Below are 25988 nucleotides of genomic sequence, written 5' to 3'. Positions count from 1 at the left end.
ATGTTACCGACAAAATGTATCGGAAAATGTGTGTTCAAAGTTTTGAAACCAGAGATGGTCATCAATTTTTTTGGTACCAGAGATGGTCATCAATTTTTCGTTTTGGGTTCATAGGCTAACTTAAAAAAACAAGCCATGTTGAAAATTTTCTTTTGCAACTACTATTCTTCAAAGAACAATTGCGCTAAACAAAGAGCTACATATGATGAGTCTTAGTCTTTTGAGCTGGACATGCATATCGGTTGCATAATGCAGAACGGTGACCGCGCGGAGAAGGACGAACGACGATATAAAGCCGACAGAGAAAGGCAAAGCCGGTAATTGCACTTCAAAACAAGGACACAGGCCTCATGAGAAAATTGCCCCGTGCGTCAAGTATCGATCGCTGGGATTCAGAGAAACCATGAACTCTGCCGATCGCGCACCATCCATCTTTTCGCAGACGTGAGATATTAGTGACAATTGCGCGTAAGCCCGTTATCGCTGTACTTTCCAATCAACGCACGTTACAGTTTTAACGTTAAGCAGACCGCGAGAGTACGATACTAAGTTCTAAATGAAGAACATGAGGCAGAAGTCATTGTAAGGTCTGTGATTGGCGTATATTAGCCGGCGACGACAGACACCGATTGTAAATCATCGCGAATCTCCTTGGTCGCTCTCTTTTGAAATTAGCAGTTCTTAGATGTTGTGATGCAGTGCTTCTGATGCTTAAATCCCATGTTGTACTTCAAAGTGGGCAAAGTTAGTTCAGTGTGAAAAGTTTCAGCAGACTCCTGTATGGCTATTGACCCACGAAACAAAAAATCTATATCGGAATCAATATGGCTTGTTCGTCCTGTTACCTCATTACAGTTAGATTGCCTTTGCAGCCAAACTATAACTTTATTTTACTACTTAGTAGCGATTGTTATGCGTTGTTAGATATTTAAAGCAGTTTGTAATCAGTTCCGCAAAACTGGAGAACGGCAGAACATTTTCATGCTGTCCACGATTGGGGTCCAGCCTCAGAAAAGTGTGCATGAATTTAACCGATCGTTTTAACGTCAAAATGCCTTTCCGAAGAAAGAAAAGCGGCTCGGCTCTGCAAGCCCTGGCTTGGTGAGTAGGAGATCTTTTCATTTTTGAATCTCGTGGGGAAAGATTATTTCATCCTTGCCTTTGATGCACTTTAATATCAGTAATTGCTATAATAAATAGAAAAAGTGCATGTCGCGCATGATAAGCAGTTAGTCGACGATGTATGTCAGATTGTCTTTAGCAGACTTTGGGTCAAAGATACGTTTTGAACATCCCCGAGCTTTTTGACTACAGCAATTTACTTTTCAACAAGATTGATGATTTGACTCTGTGTACCTGTGAGATATCAAAATTTGCGCTTGTTTTATTAAGGTTGAAAAAGTTTCACGTCAGAAAATGTGTATTTTTTCAGACAAAATGAGCGTAAACAGAAGTTATGCAATTTAAGTTGCGTCAGTATTTCAGAACAAACAAAAAAAGTTAATGGGTAAAAATCAAACAAGCGACATTTCGAGTTATTCATCAAAAAGGCAGCTATTATCTTTCCATTAAGTCTTTATGAGGGTAGGTGTAAACAGTACCAGTAAATGGATGTTCGCTGATGAGCATCGCAGGCGTTGGCTGGGACTGTATGGCGGGATAAGCATTTGCGTAAATAAATTATTTAATGATTCCCGGTCTCACGCAGCGTGCGTGGGTGTAAAAGATTCATGAGAACATGGATAATCAGTGATGAGCGCACACGTAAGTAACTTTCGAAAAAAGAGCAAAGGTCGTAGCGGTATTTCAAAGACAAGACGGCAAATGATGATTTGAATCCCCCCTTAACTTTATAAAAGTGTTTCACGCTGTGTTTTCAAAGCTTCCTTTAGCTTCCAGCATTTTTCAGTTGATTTTAAGGTTTTTCGACAACAAGTGTCAAACCCATAAGCGTTCAATGTACGTCAATATCACGGTGCATCACAACTTTCTTATTCTAGTTTGTATTTTGTGAAATTAGAGCGCAGCACTTATATATTTTTATTTCCTTTAAGGTGTAATAATGCCTTTGTTCTCAGATTCATTTTTAAACTTTCGAAAGATGCCACAGTTAGTTGGATATTGATGGGGAAAAAAGTTCCAACGGGAAAAATAATACTGGTACCCGAGAAAATTACAAAGATAACTTTGGGGTGCCACGGTACTGTGGCTGGGACTACTGACTTATTTGAATAATAATGTATGTCGACTTCAAATCAGAGCTTTCTGCAACATGAACACTTTGTCATGTCGCATAAAAACGATTTTCTTTTTCAATTTCATTTAACTATTTATTTTTGGTGATTGTGGAATTAGGCACAAAGTAAAAAAATAGGAGTTTTAACTGGGTTTATGTTGCCAATATATATAACCCGAATTTACGTTCGATTCAAATTTCTATTTTAAAAGTCAAAGGTCACTTGTCTCCTGCGCCATCATGTTAAGCCGTGAGAACATGAAAATTTGCTCCGTCGGCTTTGATGCCCTCGTAGAGCAATAACCGGTCAAACCAAGCGACTGATCAGTGTGATCGATTTTAATCATTTCTACTTGTGTCGATTAGCGCCCCAATAATTGGAAAAAATTCCGCGTGTCGTATGATATGAAGGTTGACAGGCAGGGAATACGAGAAAAAGCGTCAGCCGAAACATTGGCTGGTGCTCCCAGAGACACAGAAATATTTCTGTTAGTTGTTGTATTAAACTTACTGGAGTGAGTAAAAAGATGGAACTCGAAGGCCCGTCTCGAAAATCGCAATTTCCGAAAAGGTAGAACCTAATACTAATGAAGCTGCTCTTGTCGAAAATCTTAAGTTTTTGTTTGTACAGAGAAAAAATATGCGAATACGTTACATTTTTATCGACATTATTTTTTGCTTTAAATTTACGTTGACATAAAAATATGTCAAGGTTAAAGAGCTCTTCTGGCAAATGTGATTTTCAAATCACATTTGCCAGAAGAGCTCTTTAACCTTGATACTATGCCTGGCAGCAATAGCTTATATAAAAATATGTGTTTGTGCAGTAACAAAAAGTGGGTAGATTCTCAGATTGTTCGGTTATCTCTGCATTGTTTCAGAAAAACGTGGTGCACCCATTTGCAAGCGCTTATCATTAAATTTGTATAGGTATTCCGGAGGTTCGATGTCGGTGCCCATTACGAAATTCTCATTGCGAATGTACGGAAGTCAAAAGGCTGTGGAACAAGAGCAAAAAAGGCAAGAAAAGGCGGGATTTTTTGTAATTCACCCGTATTCAAACTTCAGGTAAACAAATTCTTTTTTACCAGAGCTGATATCTGCGTTTTTTGTCATTTTACTTTAAATGATTTACAGTTCACTCATCTTTGTTGCAGATTTTATTGGGATTTCGTAACGTTGATATTGTTGATCATAAGTATGCTAATAATTCCAATTGCCATTACATTTTTCAATGAAAAGATGACCACAGACACCGGATGGATAACATTTAATCTATGCATGGATTTTTGGTAATACAGTTTTTAGTTTTTTAAAAACAAGTTCTGGTTTTAGATTACATTAAAAAAACAGTTTTTCAGCCGTTTCCCAAAACACTTAGTAGCAAGAAAATCTGGTATTGTACATTAAGTATTGAGCTATAGGCGTTATTCCGCAGACAAAGTAGGCTATTTCAAAAATCTACATCATTTTGTGGATTCACAGAAACGCGATGTGATGAAACCACTTGTCATATTCTAGATCAATAATTTCACAGTGTTTAGGTTTTTGGCTGATATTGTGATGAACTTTCACACTGGAATTATTGTGGAATCGGGCGATAGCGAAGTAATATTGGACCTTACCACAATCCGAACACGTTACCTTCGATCGTGGTTTGCAATTGACCTCATATCCACTTTACCAGTGGACTATATTCTACAAGTAAGCGTAATTTTACCCTAAATTGATAATTCAGTAAGTTGTGAACATTTATAGGTATTAAGTTAGTTCTTAGCACATTTAAACACGTTTATAACGCATCGGTGATAACACGTGAGGAAACTTTGTTTCAATATAGTTGTACGTTTGACTAAGTTTGTGTAAGCTTTGTTTATGTACAGTTTGAAACTACGATTTTGTATATGTTTCATGAGCTTGTCTTATAAAAGTTGGTTTGTGTGAAACTATTTTAACCTCAGTGTCTTACACGATCTGGCAGAGCACAATACTGACTAAGCGGATGGGCGTGTAAAAAAATTAACAGCAATCGATACATAATCGACATTCATATTCGACTTAATAGGATTACGCCAAACTCTAACCACCCTTGTTTAGTAACAAATATGGTATTTGTTGCTCGGTTGGCCAATAAATACTTATCGTTCATCAGTCATGCATAAAAATGTTCAGTCAAGCATGTTATTGTCATTGTCGTCACATGACAGCTGTTTTTACATTTTCCAACCCTGTCACACGGTTTGAAAAACAATAACTTGGACCTTTTTTCTCTGATCAGCAGTGCACTAGAAAGAAGGTCGTTTATCTTCTGTTAGCAATGTATTTATGTTAAGGCTTATTATGCCCTACAATGAACAGCTTCACACCATTAAAACAATCATATTGTTTTTCGTTTTAATAAAACACCACTTTTACTGCAAACAAAACACCGTTAATTTTACCATAAATACATTATTTGGGCACAGAGACAAACAACATCAAGCCTAGTCATTGAATTAGATTATTCCTAAAGGAGGTGCTTGTGGTCAACACACGACTATATGTCATTATTACGTCAAATTCCGACGCGTAATTAACTGTTTTTTGCCCCGTTGTTTAAAACGTATGAATTTTTACAGGTTACAAGTGGGGGTTCAGCAAGTGCCAGTGCTTCACGGGCAATGAAGCTTTTCCGCTTCGCCAAAATCATCAGCTTGTTGCGACTTCTCCGCATCAGCCGCCTCATAAGATATGTCCATCAGTGGGAGCAGGTGAGGTGTTGAAATTAATCCGTTGAGAAACTTGGCCGAATAGACCAGGGCGCCTCACCCATACATACACATAAAAAACCTGATCGGGATTCGTCCTCGGGATCGTCCTGGGTACAAACCCCGTGAAAAAAAAATATTTGCTTTTGCTCGATTTTCACCGGCTAGGTTTATTAATCAGTCCATTGCCTCAGATTACCATTGCCTTAGATTAATTATTTATTGGGTCACAATGAAAATCAGGTGCTGTTTAATGGATAGATTCAACTTTGCCTTTGTATTCCATTTGGCTCAAAATGTAGCATTTTTTGCAGATTGTTGGGATGCAATATGACTTAGCAGTGGCAGCGGTGCGAATTTTTAATCTTGTCTGTTTAATGTTGCTGATTGGACATTGGAACGGTTGTCTGCAGTTTCTGGTGCCAATGCTTCACGATTTTCCCCAGAACTCTTGGATCGTGCTCGATCATTTAGTGGTGAGAATTACCAGTAAATCACGGATTAAGAAACTTTGAATCAAATAGCTATACCTGCTTTAAGTAAATGTTGTACGTGTACTGTGTGATTATACTTGGATAGGAAATAATTGTTTCGAAACCTTCAGGTAGGCTATGATATATCGGCGTCGCATAGGTTATTGTTATTGTTAATTCGTCTTTGCATTTGTTTTGACCTTTGAACCTTTATCAACCCATTTACCATCTGTTTAGAATTTAGAAGTAATTCTTAAAAGTTTTTTTTTATATCTAAGTTATGACAGTTATAAGAATAATCATTGAACACACGTACAACATACAATAATGTATACAGACATACTATTCTGTTGTTTGAGAAATCTATTTTAGGAAAAACAGAAAAACACCTACTTAATATATTAACGCTTTCTATAACCATTTGGGTCTTTGTATAGCCATTACCAGGCGGGCAATGTTCAAGAAAAATAACTTTATTTGGTCACACAAAATAAAGCTATTTATCTGTCACATTTAACTTAAAATCACATAAATTGCAATACTTATGTTATATTCTGATGATTCTCTTTTTGTCGGTAACTTATACAGCAAACCAAAATAATAAGTGCATATGTTTCGCAAATGCGACATGTGCAATCGAATCTTGTCTTACTTACAATCTTCTAATCAATTGATCGTATCATTTTTGCCGGGTTACAATCGATCTGCGGCCTTTTTTCTTCCGCTGTCCAGCTTAATTAGCCACCTTGCCTACATTAACACATTTTGGACATCGATCCCACGAACACAGTTGATTACAGTTGCGGCCTGATAAGCCATGTAGCATACGTGACCACTGCATTTTTCTGCGGTGTGCTGCACCCAATTGACCGCGAGAATGTGCTACGCTTGCCGTTGGGAATTTGAAAAGACAAAATACTAGTATACCGTGATACGCCTTATCGATGAAACACGATTTTTTTCAAAAGCATTTTTCGTGGTTTATAAAAAAACATTGCAATTCGAAACAAAATACGTTATTTCTTCATGTCGAAGATTCTGTCGCATATACCATTCGACGAGTCAAGCATTATGTTATGCATAATTAATAACATAGGTTTCTCTAAGCTGCCAACGGAATATAATTTTAGAGGCAATTGCTTCATTTAAATACGAATTATTCTATTAAGTCACAGTTCGCCTAAGAGGCATCACATGAATATTCAGAGTTTATTCTATTAACTATGATGTCTGTACAGGCACAAAAGTTTTACGGACGTCTTAAAAAAGCAATCAATTTACAATGTTTTTACAAATATAACCAACGATTCCACTTTAAAGGCATGAATTATTACAATAACTTACTTTATTTAAAAAATCCTTTCGTCGGATGCCAAAATTCAACTTTTAAAACATATTCTCCATTTACAGGGTAAGCCATGGCCTGAACAGTACTCGTGGTGTATGTTTAAAGCAATGTCACACATGTTGTGTATTGGATACGGCCAACAACCGCCACAAAACCTCATGGACTTATGGATGACCATGCTGTCAATGGTTTCAGGTAAATTTTAAAACAGAAATCAAATTTCCATTTAGATAACCTCAGGTTTGTTGAACAGGTGCTGTTTGTTTCGCGATGTTTATTGGTCATGCAACAGCTCTCATCCAGTCAATGGATTCTTCAAAACGCCAATACAAAGAAAAAGTAAGAGTTTGCAAACATAATTAGGTGTCCGAACTGATAATTAAGGTTTGTAGATTTGTAGAATGCGTAAACGTGGAGTTAATTGCCTTAAACAAATACAACATATGGACCATAATTCAACTTCGCCTTGTGTACTGTGTAGTATATGCAAGTTAAAGAATACATGAGGTTTCGTCGGCTTCCCAAACCGCTGCGTTCGCGTGTTTACGGTTACTACGAAAATCGATTTCAAGGGAAAATGTTCGACGAGCAGGGAATATTGGATGAGCTTTCCAATAATCTAAGAGAGGTGACAAAATTGCATGAGTTCAATGCAATTTTTATATTATCCATCCCCTCCCTTTACTTATCTGGTGTTGTATTTTTTCGCTAGGAAATAGTCAACTACAACTGTAGACACTTGGTGGCGTCTGTTCCATTCTTCAGTAATGCAGAACCGGATTTTGTGACTGAGGTCGTACAAAAACTGAAATACGAATTTTTTCAGCCAAAAGGTAACCTACTCGTATCTTTGTTAACAACCCTGAGTTCGAGAAGTATGACCTGCGGATTTGTGGATACGAAGTTAAAGCTATAAAAAAGAAAAATTTTAAGCTAAGAAATATTTCAATTTGTTTTTTGAAGATACTATCGTACGGGAAGGGGCAGTGGGAAAGAAGATGTATTTTATTCAACACGGTGTTGTAGAAATTCGAAACAGTCAGCGTCAAGATCCAATCAAACAACTTTCAGACGGATCGTATTTCGGTGGTGAGACAAATATATTCTCTGCAAGGCTGCAAACTGTAACCAAGAAAGCGATATTTTTAGGACGATTTCAGAATGTATTACAAGCATGCGCTGTGTGTTCATCTTATCATTATTTTACCGCATCTTATTTCAATATAAATCATTTATGAATCAAACCCTTCTTCGTCAACCACTCATAAGCATACAGACTTTTCTGTGCTGCTTTTTCAGCAAGCGCGCTCAACAATTGTTCACTTTAAACAGATAGTAGGCTAATAAGATTGGTATACATTATGCAGAAATTTGTTTGCTGATAAACGACAGACGCGTTGCCTCCGTGATTGCCGTTAGTTTCTGTGCGACGTACTCCCTGCATGTCGACGATTTCAACTACTTGCTATCTGAGCATCCAGTTATGCGACAAACCCTCGAACGGGTGGCTGCGGACAGATTGTCTAGCATTGGTAATATACATATTTTTACAAGGTTCAATTTTTTATGCTGGTAAATTCAAGTGATAAATTCCAAAGCAAAACTCGGACGTCAAAATCGTATTGTAAACTGCATGAAGTTTAGGCAAAGGACAGTTTGCTTGATTTAAATGAAGAATATATTGTTGTAACAGCTCGCAAAGTGGCAAGATTGACAATTGTACAACCGAACTTTATTTTTAGGTAAACACAACACAGTACTGGAAGAGAGAGTAAAAAACTCAAACGACTGGTGCTCGGAATCAAACGATCTTGTACAAGAAATTGTGAAACATGACAGACGCCCAACAAGTTCCGTAAGGATCTCGAATACCTTGACACTATAGTAATGTGCAAACTGAAACTATGGCATTCATTTTTTGCTTTTTCCCAGGTGAAAAAGCCTACGTATAAGCGTCAGCCACAGACTCACCATGGAAACACATTAGTCCACGATTCGGGAATTACTAAAAGGTGAAGCGCTGGGTTAAATATTTTGAAATCTGTAAAAACAATTGAACGAAATCTTATGAATTTTTTTGCATTGACTGTTTTCTTTGCCGTATATGATTTCTAACCAGTACATACTTGCTGCAGCAAATCTGTAGGAGCTGATATCAACTTTGTCACGAGCAACACACCTATCAGACAACGCAAGTCTTCCTTCCTTTTCCGGGTAAACCATTGCAAAACTAAACCACAAAAAGTAAACAAACAAGAAATTTCAATTTCATTGCTTTGTATGTAGGGTTTTGATAAAGGCAGCTCCTCAACAATCAATGAATTAAAATCGGACGCTGAAAAAGTTCTTCCACGAAAGCGTCTTTCTTCCTGTTCGGATAAAGTCTTCCCAGGAGACCGACCAAAGCGTCCACACCCATTCAGGACCAAAATCCAACGTACTATGCCGTTTCATATACCTGGACGACGACCAAAAAGCAAGTCACTGAAAAAAGGTAACAGCTTCGAATTTGCATCTGAAGACATTGTGACCGATGTTGGAACGGCCGAAACCGTCTTATCAGTGGCAGAATCGAAAGAAAGCATTTCCAACTCCACCCAGGCCAGCACGAAAGATACCGTTAAATACGACGTAGTGGTCCCAACCGTGGTTGTCGTGGATGTCGAACCTGAGTCCAATGTTATTCAAGAAGACAAGTTGCAAATTGACAACACCGCAGACCAAGGTTTTGATGACTGTCCGTCGGTGGTTGATGAAACCAGCATCGCTTTGTTGTTAGAACACGATACAAAACAAACACAGGATGGCGCTAAAGAAGCATGTACAAATCTGTCATCGAATTTGGATGTGGCCAATGGCATCGGCAAGACACGTTGTGAACACCAAGAAAATGTGGTATAAATACCTAAAAATTAATTTTGTTTGAATTCAGCCAAGGCGCATTGGCGGAGACTCGGCCTCCAAGCTCAGCGAAAACGACAAAATTGCCATATCTTACAGCGTTGTCTTGTAATACCGAGTGGTGCAATTGTGCTGTTTTGATCTGTATGATGTTGACTCAGGTTACAATCGGCAAAACACAATCAATCTGCATTGTTTTGTTGGTTTGCATTATATACATGCCCATTGTATCACACCAGCAACAGCAAACATGGATTTCCACGTAGTGCTCACACAGCACAAGCAGCGAGCTTTGACATTACGCCTATACTTCCCTCTATTGTGAAAAACACTGAATGCATCAGCTGTGAAAAGTGGCTGCGATATTTGTCTACACTGTGAGAAGTTGTCGTACGGTGGCATTACCGTCATCCATTCCCATACATAACAGCAACATATCCATACTTCCCGCCAGTTTTCGAGCTGCATGGCAGTTGTGTGAAAACCGCTCCTGTCGCTGTGATAGATTGTGTCAGTTTTGCGTTGTACTGTACTAGCAGCGTTTCATAAACGATTTATTAAACGAATGACCGTGGATTACGTTATTGTACCTTTACTTAATTTTAGGTACTGATCGCGACTGAAAGTTACTCGTTTATTCACCCACAGTTTCAACTTGGTTCGAGGCATAAGTTAAAAAAAACGTTTAGGAAAGATGTTATTTCAACTGCTTTTTTGCTGGCAGCAACTTTAGAGGTTAACCGGCAACATATTGACATCACAGCAGGGCATGATAGATTAGCTTCCTATTGTGGAAGTTTTATTCCAATCACTCAAATAACTGACATGGGCTGTATAAGATCAGGCTGGTGGTTTGCTGTACAATTTATTGTTAAAGCAACTACCGAACAATTACAACTACAGGCAAAACACTACTGTACAGTAAAGCCAATAACAACATGGTCATTCGGTTGAAGCGCGAAAAACACAGAACGATAAGATGGGGGTGGTGAGTGTAATGTGATTGCCTTTCACCATTGCTATATACAAAGATATCATTATTATTGACCAGCCCCGGTCCACCACTACCACGACAACACATTGAAACGAATATAACCGGGAACACAATGTAGCCCACACAAGTGGTGGAGGGCGACTAGAAGGTATAAATACGTAAAGCACGTTTGATAATACTAAACGCCAGAACAAGCGCGCGAGACTCGTTAGGTTCGTCACTATGTACTTGGAACTGCATCATTATAGCGGAAAGTCGGCACAGTACAAAAAACAAACTTGAAATGTAAATGCTTAGGAAGAGTTTGAATTTTTACATCCAGGGATATGACACGAGCATAAGAAACACAAACATTCGGATACAAATCGCGGCACAATATTGTGGGGCTTACGGGGTCTGAGGCAGTGCCTATGCACCGCTGTCCTGTGCGCCACGTTATTCCGCACAATTCCTATGGCTTATTTGACGAGGAAAGGTTTCGACATGTTATTGCATGACCTGTGCGCATAAAAAGGTTACAACTTGGAGCACTTGGGCAAGCAGAGACGCGGTTTTCGTGCCACCGTAATGCGGTATAGCAACAACTACATCATGTTAACGTTAAAGCATAGGTGACGGTCACAATTAGCATGGTTTGGATGTGGAACGCCTATGTACAAGGGCGGGCTGGTTTGATAACAGTAGCAAGAACTAAAGTGAGAATGGGGTACGGGGCGCAGTACAAAGCTTTTTTTCAAGTCGTATTGCACTTACGTTTGACTCATAAAGTGGTTGTACTATCTGCACATAACGACGCATCCCAAAAAGAAGGGGTTTTGCCCGATTTTCGCATGTGCCAAAAAAGTGTCGGTATTGCATCTGTTATAACATTTCATACGCGCAAGGATGGAAAGGGGCTTGGTTTGTGTGGATACGTCATACGGTGGTTACTGTTGAGAAGCACTGCTCGCTGTAAAAAAAAACTAAAAAGGCCCCCGAATAGTGGTGTACCACATATCATACTAAAACAGTGGTTGTATCGATTAGAAGAACGACTATACTTTTGGCCTTACGCCCAGAGGCCGCGTTTGTCCGGCGCTGGCGCAACTTTTAAGAGCATGCTCGTTTGAAGAAATTTAAGATCTAGAAATGTTGGGAAGGTTGAAGACGGGCACCGTTAAGAGAAGACGCAAGGTATAACATATCACATATAGCCTTAGAAACACTGGCTCGTTTTGTGCAACGCATCATACGATTAGAATGTGAGTGACGTTTTTTTATATGATCAAAAACGACAGAAGCACCATTCGGAATTCCGTACATTTGACATTCACAGCAGACCACTGCGCCCAGAGAGTCACAAGTTTTACAGCTGGAATGCTCTCGCTTTGAGTCAAGGGCTGAACAGCAACAGAGGGAAGGTGTGTATTAAACCGGTATTAAAAAATCCCCTATAGAAGAGCTGTCTGGTAAAAACACAATAAAAACCGTCTCTAAAACGCGGGCAAGTACCAAAACTGATATGAATGGCGCAGTAACTTGGACTGTTTAAACTTAAATCAGAAAACGATGGCTACAATGTAATGGGGTGGGTAAGAAATACTTTGCACTGAAATGGTTGGAAAGCATGACGATGCTGGTAAATTCGATTAGTGTTAAGAAAGTCGAATGTTTTCGGTGTATGTTTTATCTACTAAACGGGGAACTGCATCACCGGTAAAAATCCTTGTAAGACAACAATAAGCGCAACTCGCCTACGGACGAAGTGACGAGCTCCGAACTATAGCGGGTCAGGATCGACAAAAGCAGGTTTGATCGCCACCACAAATAAACAAAAAATACGTGTCAAGTACGCGTCAACAATGCATAGCGGATAAAAAAACACAGGCGAGCGGAAAAGAAAACACTGGATACAATCGCTATAGCATAAGAAATTTTTTTGTAAGATTTTTTAAATTTTTTCGAGAACATTTTTTTGAATAGTTTTTTTAGGTAGCTTTTTTGTAACAAAGGCGATTTGCATTCGAAGTGGTAATAATAATAATAGTAGTAGTAGTTAGAAAAGCAGGCAAAGGGCTCGCGACATTACTAACGTTGTAGAAACATAATGGATTAAGCTCTTCTCTAAGGGCTGTGTGTTAGTAACACGTTGATTAGTATTTTTACGATGATTACGTCATCGAAAAACAGTGCCATCAAGCGCCAATAACATGACAAAAAATACTGCGGTTTACCAGAACAAATCTGTCACAAATGTTGTCCGTCAAAATATGGTATAAACTATAAAGGAACACCGGATGATTTATAAACGTGTAGTAACTACAGAGACTTAGCGGCTTTCTGTATGACCGGCATTCGGAGATAGTTGTGTAATTTTTGTACGCACATGTGTGTATCCGCAGAGAAGTGCATTAGGCAAGACGGGTTTTAGAGGTGAATGCACAACAGTGCGTTTTGACACGCCCGGTACAAGCGTTCACTGCGGCATTATTGACACGCCCGGTAACATGTTATGGGTGATGGGACGAAGCGGCAGCCAAAGTTTTGGCCGAGATTGTAGAGTGTGGAGTGTGGAGCAAAAACGTGGTTAGGTAAATGTAGAAAACGAACTGGTGTGATTGCGGGTTACTGTGCACAGTTAAGTAGCGGGGTTGGTTTGAGCACATTGGTCCAACGAAGCCGCCGTGTTACTACGGTTTAGTTCACTTTCGAAAAAAAGGGCGAAATACGGTAGTTAACTTACAAATAACACTTCACTTTTTGGGCAACTTGATCCATGTGTGCATGACGCCGCGATTAGCAACCATATCGATGCATGTGTTGATGGTGAGAAAAAATAACAGGGAACTAACTGAAGGCTTAATGGTACCGGGATGTTTACGCGCACCCACGAAGCTAAAAACACCTGAACACGAAATTACTGTTTTGAAGAAAACTAAAAAAGCCAGTCTTAGTGAAGAGATTAGTGTTTAAACGATGGATTTTTTTCTCGTTTTTTCTCGATTCCATTAATTTTTGTCACCTTTTGCATGGTTTGCAATATTTACTATCTGGCGTCGCAAAATATACAGAAAATCGAAGCAGCTTAGTGGTAATATACAGACAGAAGCGTATTGAGAACAGGAACACTCTAAAAACAGCTGGTAGTGACACAAAACTAGGCGACACGAAATATATATGGACGAACTAACAGAGGGAGCCCGGCGGAAAGGGAACTGACAATATTGCCGACATTTGTCACCGCTGAACGCAATGGCCTTTCAAATAGTTATTGCCGTTTCCGAAAGGGTGGGAAAAAGCTGGTACGGAGAAAATTTATGTTAACGTAGAAGGATATTATCAGATGGCTTCTGTCATAGCGCGGATGTGCAAGATATGGCGCCAATGTGCGCCGTATTTATAGACGTGGAAATGCGTGCTTGTACAGTGTGGTTACAGCTGAAATATCTCAACAATATGATTCAAGACTGCTTGGGTGCGGCGCACAGTGCACAAACCTATACATGAGTAAACGTTAAGATGGGGGTACGGAACAAAATGAATTTGGTTGCCAGTTGCTGCGTTGGAAAATTGAAATGCTGCTTCGTTTTTTTACTACAGGTGTCCTTTAGCTAACACCAAATAGGATTTCGTGACCCATGAGATTATCTGTCTGTTAATTACGCATTAATTGGCTCATTACTACGTAGGAAATAAGGAGAGAGTTCGAAATACTGGTAATGCACGGCAAGTAGGGATGAAAGGAAAAGAGGCGTGCATAGCATTTTTGGCACTTTCGAGTTCCAGTCGATTTTGCAATAATATTCGCACTTGGAAGCACTCAGAGAAAGATCTTGGGATTCGCGCGATTGCCATTGACGCAGGATCGCCAAACGAAACCTACACGCGAGGGCGCCGTGGACACAAGGGGCGACGCCAATTGCACTGGGGCCGGCGCCGGGCGGATTTTTTGATGAAGTTCATTTTTTAAAGATTTTTTTTGGGCCCAACCCGGCGCCGTGTGAAGTACGCGAAAAAAACACAAAAAAATCAAGTTAAGATGGACCGCCTATGTAACAAGTGCTGCTTGCGAAGAGAACCAATTAATTTGTTTATTGGGTTAAATTGTTCACATACAATTATCCCGAAAACGTGCGCTTCTGGTTTTGCTATGTTCAATGCGGAGAACTATAAGATTGAGGGTGAGACTCGAAAAGGCCTCAGAATTTGATAATGTTGAAAACACCTTCGACGAAAATTTTAACAGTGATCGCAGAACTAGGGAAACAATGCAATATACGGCTGACAATTTTGCGAAATTGGGGGCGCGAAGGAAGGCAATTTGGCTCATGCTTTTGTTGTGGTGAGAAGCAAATATATACGAATACACGTTAGTGGCTAGACAATAGGACGAAGGACATTTTAATCTCTCTTGCGACCTGGTGAAGACACTAGAAAAGATGAAAAAGCTGCGAAACAAAACGGCTTCAAAATTTAAGCGTCATGTTTTGATATATTCTAAGTGAGGAGAAGGCCTTTAAGAAAATTTTACCCTGTTTTAGGCGATTAGCAATTGAAACCTTGTGAACCGGCGGCGGGTCATTGTTTTTACTGTGCTGTGCAAATCGGTGACTCCTACTTTATTTATTGTCATAGCTTTTGTCAAGCGAATAAGCAACATTTGTTTCGATTGTCCCAAAAAGACGACGCAAAAGATATCGACAAGCTCATTACGGCTGTGGACCCTGCGTTTGGAGTGTTAACACCACATGGAATAGACAAAAGTCGCACACCAATTACACATCTATTCAGTAAAGAAATGGTCAAGCTTATCGGGCGAATTAGGTAAGTTTTAGGTGAAAAAAGCAAGCGGATTTTGGAAAAAAAGGTGGTTTTAAACAGCATGCACCAAAAGTTTCATATCCAAACCCAGAACGACCATTCGGGTGGGAATTATAATGCAAAAAGTCCTGTTTAACGAGACTGCAAAGCGCTATAGTACCGACTTTGGGATACCGTTCCATACTGATGGCGTCCATATAAGATAAGAACTGAGAAATCTCTTTACACTAACAAGGCACAGAACGTTAGTTGCTACCCTACGACTAATACACCGGTATCGCCATACAATCAAATGGCGTGACAGCTATAATAAACGACAGAAATGACAAGACAGCAACAGTTGCGGGGGGAGAACACAGAAGGACTAATACACATACACACACAGAGAGAACACACGCACTCGGCTTGAGCTCACAGTATTATATTGTACAAACGCGTTTTTTTTTCGTTTTTTTTTATAGTTTTGCTGAAATAAATGAGTGAAGACTAAGGCACATACCACACAATGTTCGCACGAAGGGGTTGAAACACAAGACGGGGCTTGGTTAGTGGTTTGTGCCTCCATAACTTTCAGTCTTTTGATCGAATACGAATGAGCCTCCTGGGGGCGCGACGGCCAGCTACACTTTTAAGCGGCGGCAAACCGGAAAGTGAAGGCTATTTATTGCACTTTGACGGGGAGTATTACAAAATCAATAGCACACCCAGCATAGACACATACTAACTGACCCAACTGCAAAAAGACACGACCGCCACCAGTTCGAACCCTGCGTCCTATTATTTCGCCTATGGAAGATACAAGATCCCGCCACACTGCGCAAGTTGGGACCGTTTTGGGGCAGCAGCGCACATGCACGTGTCACAAGTCATTGCTGCCATTTTAGGGACAGAACAAATTTTGCAGCCGAGTTTCTATGGCGACAAAAGGTTAATCTCTTTTTTTTAGAAAATCGACGTCGACTGTATTTTAATTGGCGGTTTTATCTGGGTCGAACTTTTTACGCACTGATTTTGTTTTTGTTGACACGTGGGTGGCATCTACTAGCAAAGTTCATTTATCGGATCATAGTGGGCGTTTTGTTGCATTTTACTTTCCTGACAAAAGGATAATGGCGAACACTTGCACAGAACAATTGCAATTGGATTATAGCAGGTCTTGCATAGCGCAGAAATTAAGACACACACTCCTGTTAGCAAAGGGCTGGTTAGGACGCTTTCAACGGCTTTGATATGGGTTGACACGACATGGAAGAACGGTGGTATGCGAGAGGAACCAAATTGGCAGTCGACGCTTTCGGGCAAACACGCGAAACTGATTGACGACGCTTCCTACGTGGTAATTTGAGCTGGTTGGAAACGGACGGTATCGAGTTTACAAAAACGCTCAGCATTGTTAAGGTTTTTCCTTTTACAGCTGTTGATCGCGGGCTGAAGTGCTTTGTCGCACAAGCAAATCACAGTCAGTACTATATGGCACCAAGACGTTGGTCCACAATCATTATCAGGTCAAATGACTTAAACTCCGCATAATTAAAAGACAAAAAACACAAAACAACGACTCCGGTGTTAACTATATCATGACTGTTGGACGCTATAGCCAGGTTTACACTGCGGCGAAGTTGCCAGGTATTTGCATTGGGAAAATATTGTTGTTTATCCGATATGGAAGCCGCACAGGAGTAGGCGTCGAGTCTGGCGCGAGACAAATTCACCTTGTAAACGCAAGAACAGAAAAAGCATAAGGAAACAATTTGCAACGGGGTGGTTATGCACGTGGCAAGGAACAACGCGGTAGCACACAGGGGGGAAACAATTGCTCATCGTGCAGGTAGGCGTAAAAAACGAACAGAACGCACATACACACATGCACGCGCGCGGGCGATACAAGCCCAGGCAGGCGCCTCACGCGCGAACACGCACACAAACAAACAGCGAGACGAGGAGCGCCCATCGCGGTCACAGCACACGAAACACACACGCGCGTGAGCTCGTAAATGCGCACAGGAATGTTGGGCAGACGAGGGACGGATGGTAAAAAAAAGAGATATTTCCATTGACCAAGAGAATACTGGGATGTTGCTGTGGCGACTGGAAGTAGGATGTGTAATAATCGATCAGCGCAAAATTACGACGCGATGGGTTATTTTTTTCGACCTGCATTGACATAGGTAACGTGTGCGGGTACATTTACGCTGACTGCTGCGACACGGAGTTTTTTTCGTGTTTTTGGACGTCGCGACGGTCGCGGCGGTTAAGGTAAGGACGCGATTGCCCCTAAATATGTGCAAAAGAACCAAAAACGTGTGAATAAACAAAGGGAGGGCTGACAACGCACCGCGGGCGGGCGGAGACGCAGGAAACTGTGAAGACGATGAACAAAAAATGGAGCGAACAGAAAAAATGGAGTGCAAGCCACATAAACTTGTATATGGAACAAATTTGTCGGAGATCTCAAAATTCAAACCCTATAGTAGACAGCAGAGTATTTCTTGTGCCGCGATTCTGGGGCGAGAGAGAATAAAACACTGCACACGCGCACATACACAGCACAGAAAAATGCGCGCTTCAGGGGCGCGGCGCACAGCTTAGTACTAGAGAGTGCTACTGTAAAGGTTGGGCGAGAACATGAATATACACAGTAAACACTGCAACTTTGGTTTTTTGGCGTTGGGGAAGCGAAACAACGATAACCGTCGCACGCCGAGAAAGGCAACATTTGAAAACATGTAAGAAACAAAACGGGTTTACTTGCGTTCGGCTGGGCGACGAGTGAACTGTGTGGGAAACGGTAACGACTGGTCGCTCCTGCTGCTGCTGCCGCTGCAGGTGCTGTGCAGCGTGGCCCGAGGGCCTTACTCGGCGGAATTCACTGCAATCAAAAGTAAGTTGGTGAGAGAAACTGCCGACAACAAAAGTTATGTAAACATTGCATGGAAGCAGATAGCGAAACGGTTAATCGTTAGCTATGAGTTGCTGTAGCTAGGTTACAAAGCACACTTATGGACCCTTATTGATAGAGAAACAAACTTATGTGAGCGAACAGCAAAACGACAATCCAGGATATCCGAAAACAATTACCAATATTTATTTCTCCCAAGCATTCACTTAATCAATATGGTCCATGTCAAAAGTACAAACCAACAAATATCAGACAATTTGGGCTACTTACACCATCCATAGCTAATATTTAATTTGCACAATGGCAAAATGTTTACCAAATAAATAAATTCACAACTTACAGAATATGTTTTTAAGGGTTGTTTCGATGCCACTGAGTGTAGTTGCATCAAATCCTGTTGTTGGTGTAGTAACACGTGGCGATGGGCTCCTAAAGTCAAAGAAAAAAACATAGAAAATCAATGGAAGTACTCTATGACAATTCAAATCATGTCAAGCATCTAAATAAGTGCTTTTAAAGCTCAGCAACAGAGATCAGCCACAATTGAGTATGTAACACAAAATGCACTCACTTTGAAGAGGTTTTGGATCCAAACGAACCTTCCGGTGGAGAGTTTTCACCGATGCTGGATCTAGCCACTGGACGAGATGGGGCTCGATTGAATGATGAAGTTGGTGTAATCGAGTCTAAAAGCACACCTTTTAGTTTACAGTGATTGCCCTGGGTGTACACATAAGGTTTTGTAGCACCAAAAACATTAAAGCAGCTATTTTTTTAAAAAATGAACCTTTGGTTTTTAATACTAAATCAAAACTGGGCACAAATAAGATTTTACATGGCCCAAATAAAACAAAAAAGCTGTTCTTACTTGAGCCAGAGAACACACCACTTGAGCTCCATGGGTCAGAACTGAGTGAAGCAGTTCGACTTGATGAATATGTAGTAGATGTTGCACCCCACAATGAAGAAGACTCTGAAGATGTGGCTGAGAAGTAGCCCCAGGGTGAAAAGTCAGTTGGAGATTCTCGAAGGGGCAGAGTGCCTGGATTTGAAGAAACAATCTTTTTTGAAAATGCCTTATAAACACAGTGAGTCACTTCCTGTGTTGAGAAGTTGAAACTGTGCCAGACAGAAACGGAAGCAGCTTTGTTAAGCAATTACAGGTCACGTTATGTGTGCATTGCACCACACAAATATTGCCATAAGCTTAAATTAGCTGCTGTGCCACAAACTAATGTCAACCATGCAGTGTTTATTCAGATGTATATATATGACAGTATTCTTTCACACAGCAAAGTGCAACCAGATAAGAAATTTTAAAATTTGTACATTTATCCAAACTTTTATGATTAAACTTTCTCATAAAATGCGCACAAAGTTTTTGTAAAAAAATTAAGTACATGAAAATACTGTAACAAATTTAAACAGAATCAATTTACCCAAGTTACCATTTGTCTTACTGGGTGTTGGCCACGATGTTTCAGGTTGTGTAGGTGGTGGAGTTGGCTGTTTCCAAGTGACAGGTCCACCAGAGTTGCCGGACAGAAACTTCTCTTTGCCTTGCTGGATGAATATCTGCTTCATGGTGTCTAATTCTCCCACACCTGCCACAAGCATCAAGATAATATAAAAACTGATGTCAAAACATTCAACGCTACAAAGATTAGGAGAATTTCATAGTCACACACTTAAAAGGGAAAGTGTAGTATCTTAATGGAATTCATACAGAGAATCGCGATATGCATGCACATGTCACTCACCAATGAAAAGACTCCGTATTTCTGAGTGAACTGATTTTGCAAACACTTCACGGAAGCCACGCAGGAATGACAGCGCAAGATCATAACGTTGTTTCCACAAGAGCTCAAATAGTTCAGATACACATGTGTAGGCATGTTCTGCACTGTCTTTGTCTAAACCTGTGACACAGCAGTAAGATCTAATAATATGATTGAATTAAAATAGGAGCATGATAGGTAAAAAGACTTGCCTGCTGGGGTCATGTCAGATGCTGGCACATAACCATTGTGAATAAGGCTAAGCAGTTTCTGTTCAGCAGATTTCCATTGGCAAAGAAGATTTTCAATGATCATTTGTTGTTCCCTGTTAACACCAGATGGGGATGCAGATGTAGACTCACTTCGTGTGACTTTTCCATTAATGCCAAATCCACGAGTCCCAGCACTAGCACTAAAGTCAGTTGATCCTCTTGCATCACGTGAAGCTGCCAAACCAAATGTATCCACTGGACTTGTGGGTGATTTTCCAGGCCAGTGGTCCATGCCAACTGAAAAAAGTATTTAAGAATTTATAATTTAAATAAAATTAAAAATTTAAAAAAAAAATTTGAAATTTTTTGAAAAATAAAATTTTGTTGAACAAACAGACACTTTGTTTGTCTGTCACCATTATGTTGTAGTTTGTTTGATTATAATCAGATAATTATCTGTTTTTGAAAAAGCAATAAATTACCCTACTTGTCAGTGTTTATCCTGATAATTTACACACATAAAAGAACAGTCTTTAGTCACAGGAAAACTATATAGCAATGTTGAAATCTGCACCTGGACTTGGATTTGCCCAGCTGGCACTTCTTGTAAGTGAAGCTGCTGCTTGTTGAGTGATATCTGTTGGTGGTCTTCCCCATGCAGCAAACTGACCGAGCCCTTTCGCAGCCTGTTGGGGCATCTTTCTTTCAAGTGCAGCTGCAGCAGCATTTCTTTCCATGGCTGCAGCAGCTAAAATAAAACAACTTTGTAAAACTTTAAGACTAAACTTCAGGGCTGCATGTAAAAAGTTATATTAACCTTGAAGTTTGACAGCATTCCAAGCCATTTGGTCATGATATTGAGTATTGAGACCACCAAAGCCACGGGAAGGCTCATAACCATTGATTGTTGGTTTCCAAGGAACTGTCAGGATGTTGTCTGAGGCACTATCACCCCATCCCTGGTCTGCAATTAACAATAGACATTTGATGTGTGTGTTGTATGTTTCATTGAACACACAGTATACTTACAATGTTGTGATATTGCTGCTTGAGAAAAGGCAGCAGCATCTGTTTCTGAGAAGCGGCCAACATGTGACAGGCTTGTTGGAAGTCGGCTTTGTTCATAGAGCTGATAAAATGTCAAAGCAAACCAGTAATGTATTACAGGTTACAGACAACAATCCACTAATTGGACAAGCTTCAATTAAAACCAACCTGTTTTTGAGCCATTGTTGCTCGAAACATTGAGTTCTGACTCTGAAGTTCAGCAGCTGCTCCGTTGCGAATTGCTTCCAACTCTTGCTCTAACAAAGTATGAAAAGTTTAGCAGATGTTTTTTGTAGAAAAATTTAACACATAAATACCGAGACACAGTGTTGCTTACCTCTGCGTAACTGTGCCTGCATCAATGTGTTCATGTCATAGCGAAGTTTCACAGCCTGTGCTGGTCCACCAATAGGTGGATAACAACCAGGCTCCTTGCCAGTAGCAGGAATGATGGCACTTTGAGCTGAATTTAATGTTGCAGCAAACGATGTCAAGCCAGCAGTGGCCAAGTCTCCAAAGTTTCCAGCAGCTAAAATGTATTTTGTGTTATTGGTTGCAAAACCAAACAAACAGCAAAATCAAATATGCTTACTTTTAATTTGCTGCAGTTGTACTGGTGTTGCCAAAGGGGGAACAAATTCACCAAATACCCCAATTCTGGACATTTCATTTTTAGGGGGAGGTGGCTTGATTGCCTCAGGAGGAAGTTCCCCTGTGATAATAATAAATAATTATGTCATTAGATTTGGTTTAGTAAGATTTATATCTATTAACTGGCTACAAACCTCTGAAGACCTTGCCCATTTCTCCCATTGGCCCAATTGGAGGGTAGCATTCATAGTTGCTTGGCTTTTTTTCATTTTCATTTTCGCCATCAACTGCAACAATAATTATATAATTTGTTATTAAAAGGTAAATTATATATACTATTTAAAATTACATATTTTTAAAGTAACGGACTCCATACTCTGTATAATTCACAGTACGCCAGGATGTATAATTCAGGTTTTATTTAACTCTTATTTGTTTTAACTCAAAAGCTATTTTTTTACTTTGGGTTGGTGGAGGTTGGACATTCTTTGTTTCTGGAATAGTTTGTGGTGCAGTGGTTACAACTGGAGCAGTATGATTGACAGTTGGTTGGGGCTCAGTTCTTTCCACAGGCGGTGGGGGCTTTTCAGTCTTTTTTAGCAATGAAAACGGAAATGTTGGTTTAGGAATGTCATCTAAAAACAAAATAACATTTGTCAAAAAATTACTCTCCAATTTGTTTACTGCTAAACTGTACCTGGCATGGCAGCAATTTTATCAGTTTTCAACACTTGTTCCAAGGCATTAAGCCAATCACCATAACTGAGAATTTTTCCTGCATCAATGTCAAAGTAACAAGCAACTGCATCAAGATATTGACTTGCTACAAACAAAAATATAAAAGTAAGTCATCATATATGCATTCGTTTTATGTAAAAAAAATGTTTCATTGTTGTCAACCTGTGAGGTTCATGACATTGCTGACTGCAATTTGGAACAATGGCTTATCATCAAGATGGTGTTGAAAGCAGGACAGCCTAGCCTCACTTAAACTCAAATAAATTAGACCACGGCCTGACACGTGCATGTAGGATTCCTTTACCATACCTGCAAAATTGAATATACATGGTGATGATAGCTTTACAGTATTTACCCTTTATTTTATTACAACATTTTTCTGTTTGTTTACATTTGAAAAATTTGCATGACTTTAGTCACTTTAAAGCTTACCACAATTCAGTATTTTTGCCACATTTTTGTCAATCATTGTAGGGTACTTCCTCTTGAGGAGGTTGTATTTTGTGTACCGCACAAGGCTAATCCAGTCCATCACCGTCTCCATGTTGTCATGTTGCAAGTAGGTAAATGCCACGGTGTTGCCATCTAAAACAGTAGGCAGGATTGGTTAATAAGTGCCAACTCAATTACTCTCACACAGGGGTTACTGCAGGTTTAAACAACATTTATAGCTACCATTGACGCCGTTGATTCGGTATGTAATCTGAACACCATTTTCATGGCCGATTCTTTTTGAGTTTACAACCAGTGTTTCAACACATTCTACAGGCACCTCTTCATTGCGGATGTCTGACGTCAAATACAGCGTGTCGTTTTGCAAAACAGCACAGCAAGGATAATTTCCTGTTCAATACACAACACAAATTTAGCATCCTATTGGTAATATAGCAACACATTTCCGACATATAACTGAAATGTTGTTAGCTTTTGTTTAAATGCAAACCTTTTGGCATTGGTCTGGTGAATTGAATTCCAATAAAGGATTTTTTTGCAGCCATTTTTGGATTTTCTGCGGCATCTGGAATGTTTCCGCTATACTTGCATTTGATCCAATACTCCTGAAATGCAAATAATTTGTTGGAATATTTTAAACTTTTTAATTTTAACAAACTGTCATTCTTACTTTGAGTTTTATACCATCGTTACCAGATGGCTGATACTGCCAAACAGGTGCATTGACCAGCAAACGACTGTTGGACCTGTTATTTCCATTGGCACGTATTTGTGCAATGTCCTTTTCTTCCCATAAGTGGGTAATGTTGGTTGAAAGTATGCCTAAAAACAATAGATCACAATAAAATTAAGAGTTGTATTGATCACAAAACTAACACATACTTGTATGAGTCTAATATATAAACTTGTATAGGTATAAGTTAAAACATCAACTCACCTTTCAATGAGCTGTCCGAAGCACCACCTGCATCCGGTAAATTGTAATGGTTCTCAAGTTCAATGTGAACCAACTTGCAGTCATCACATACAAGGATTCCGTATGATAGGACAGCCCATGCACAGTCTATTGACAGCGATGCACCACAGTCTGCACATACTTCGTTTCCAGGCTCTTTGAGCAATTCCAAGATGGCGAGTGCCTTTGAAGAATCCATTTGCGACCCGGCAGGCATAGGTAAATTGGGACGGGGTGGGTATTCAGACCTTATCATGTTGATTTTATAATGTCTTCAACTGAAGTGAGATATCAAGCACCAAAAGCAAACACAGTGCAAAGAGTGGCAAGCTTCAGCAAATGAATAGAGTTTGTGGTTTGACGTGACAAATTGTCTTTGATCAATGTTCACGCTTGTACCTTCTTTTGAAGAGTCTGCACAATGTAGCTAGCTACTGGATAAGCAATTGTCAATGCACTCACAATTTTTAACACAGTTCGATCATTGCATGTTCAGACGAATAAGGCGATATAGTACAAAAAATAACAATGTGGATATTATGCATGTGCTACTTTTACAACAACAGTGTTTTCACAAACTTGCCCAAGGGACTTAGTACCTACACTAAAGCAATGGTATATTATACCCTGAGAACAGTATTTTCTGATCAACTTATGGATTTTTCACAAGGTGTACACAAAAGTTATGACAGCATGATAAGATAAAAATAAAATGAGACAAACACAACCAACTGACATATGCTGGGGAAGATGAAACTAGATTAAACACTGCACTTCCCAGACAAGCAAAAAGTAAGCGAGCAAATAGACAACTTGGCAGCAATGGAGACCACAGTGTTTGAGATAAGAGGGTAGCTTAAAATACAGAAATATGAAAAGCAAACATACCAGAAACAAGGAAAACTGGTTAGAGTAAAACACACTTTAAATGTTCAAACTTGCCCACAAGATGCAGACAAGCCAAGAGACCCTGATAGAGCACTTGGACAGAAAAAGTGCAAGTGTTTGTCACAGTCCGTAAGGATTCCTGAAATGGAAATCCTTGGCTGATATTTTTCAAGATGGTGAAGAAACTGATTGGCTGAATACCACAATGAGCATTCAAAAATGGAACCTTTTGGAAATCGGACAGAAGACCAAAATGTGCTTCTTTTCAAAGCAACCGCTACTGCTTGCACCAGTGGTTTAGTGCACAGACAGTTTGTGAACAAATCACAAATTTGCTAAAACAAACATACAATGTATTTTTAGTCATTAGTTCTCTGAATTGTAAACTATCTTTATGCATTACAAATAAAAAAAATTTGTTTAAACTAACAATTCTTTTTTTAAACAAAATTTCTTCGTAATCCTATAAACAAAAAATGTGTACTACACATCTAAATATCTTCACATTAACATTGTATTTACGTAATAGTAAAACAACATTTCCCTCATAATATTTTTCAGGCATTAACAGGTGTCAACTATAAACATACACTTCCTATCGTTTCGTAGGCCTAAACTGATAACTAACTAAGCTGCATAGCCTGCCCTGCAACAGTGTAACTACCTATGTGGCGTGACGCCATTTTAAGCGACCAACGGATGAGCTGAGTGCGCAAAGTTATGCGATTGAAATGACAGGGCAAAATTCAAAAAGCGGAACTATTTGAAAAACTTAAAATAAACTCAAATGATCACATACCTCGTTAAGAAGTCGATGTGTATGATAAACTTTTGATTTTGCCGCAGAAAGGCGTCGATTTCATCAAGGACAAAGTTGCAATCGATCACACAACTATCCGCAGCTGCATACCAAAACGACTGAAGTCCA

General features: G+C 39.7%; 2 protein-coding genes across 5 annotated transcripts; one reads left to right on the top strand and one right to left on the bottom strand.

Annotated features, from left to right (window-relative positions):
• Positions 1-462: 462 nt before the first annotated feature.
• On the top strand, positions 463-10284 carry LOC145214942 (potassium/sodium hyperpolarization-activated cyclic nucleotide-gated channel 3-like). Of its 2 annotated transcripts, none has more exons than XM_080083576.1 (16): positions 463-1101; positions 3167-3304; positions 3394-3528; positions 3781-3940; positions 4855-4986; positions 5298-5459; positions 6867-6999; positions 7058-7143; positions 7286-7432; positions 7517-7637; positions 7768-7893; positions 8172-8336; positions 8547-8659; positions 8737-8816; positions 8940-9018; positions 9091-10284. In XM_080083576.1, exons 1-16 carry the CDS (start codon positions 1022-1024, stop codon positions 9703-9705), a joined length of 2472 nt encoding a protein of 823 aa, XP_079939702.1. In that variant the 5' UTR covers positions 463-1021; the 3' UTR covers positions 9706-10284. The 2 variants fall into 2 exon arrangements, with proteins under 2 accessions (XP_079939702.1, XP_079939703.1); XM_080083577.1 differs by lacking the exon at positions 463-1101 and adding an exon at positions 2419-2807.
• Positions 10285-10557: 273 nt separating this feature from the next.
• LOC145214940 (uncharacterized) lies at positions 10558-25971 on the bottom strand. Of its 3 annotated transcripts, none has more exons than XM_080083573.1 (23): positions 25860-25971; positions 24155-25395; positions 23888-24039; positions 23708-23822; positions 23440-23607; positions 23197-23349; positions 22927-23073; positions 22724-22849; positions 22488-22661; positions 22221-22313; positions 22028-22147; positions 21773-21964; positions 21604-21692; positions 21418-21517; positions 21206-21352; positions 20963-21136; positions 20389-20685; positions 20159-20317; positions 19838-20002; positions 19267-19440; positions 18970-19084; positions 18739-18827; positions 10558-18368 (listed from the first exon to the last, which is right to left on the bottom strand). In XM_080083573.1, the coding sequence occupies exons 2-23, from the start codon at positions 24426-24428 to the stop codon at positions 18352-18354; spliced, it is 3240 nt and encodes a 1079-aa protein (XP_079939699.1). In that variant the 5' UTR covers positions 24429-25395; positions 25860-25971; the 3' UTR covers positions 10558-18351. The 3 variants fall into 3 exon arrangements, with proteins under 3 accessions (XP_079939699.1, XP_079939700.1, XP_079939701.1); XM_080083574.1 differs by having other exon boundaries at positions 19847-20002; XM_080083575.1 differs by having other exon boundaries at positions 19859-20002.
• Between the last annotated feature and the right edge of the window lie 17 nt (positions 25972-25988).

Source organism: Phallusia mammillata, chromosome 2 (assembly GCF_965637545.1).
Source record: "Phallusia mammillata chromosome 2, kaPhaMamm4.hap1.1, whole genome shotgun sequence".
NCBI lineage: Eukaryota > Metazoa > Chordata > Ascidiacea > Phlebobranchia > Ascidiidae > Phallusia > Phallusia mammillata.
The sequence above is the reverse complement of the archived record's forward strand: the minus strand, read 5'-3'. Positions and strand labels throughout refer to the sequence as shown.

Coding starts and splice junctions, on each gene's coding strand:
- LOC145214942 (XM_080083576.1), top strand. CDS start 1,022: ATGAATTTAACCGATCGTTTTAACGTCAAAATGCCTTTCCGAAGAAAG. Junction 3,941..4,854: donor CAGTGGACTATATTCTACAA/GTAAGCGTAATT, acceptor GAATTTTTACAG/GTTACAAGTGGGGGTTCAGC. Junction 8,337..8,546: donor GGACAGATTGTCTAGCATTG/GTAATATACATA, acceptor CTTTATTTTTAG/GTAAACACAACACAGTACTG.
- LOC145214940 (XM_080083573.1), bottom strand. CDS start 24,428: ATGATAAGGTCTGAATACCCACCCCGTCCCAATTTACCTATGCCTGCC. Junction 22,148..22,220: donor AATGGGCAAGGTCTTCAGAG/GTTTGTAGCCAG, acceptor TTATTATCACAG/GGGAACTTCCTCCTGAGGCA. Junction 21,353..21,417: donor AGCAGCAATATCACAACATT/GTAAGTATACTG, acceptor TGTTAATTGCAG/ACCAGGGATGGGGTGATAGT.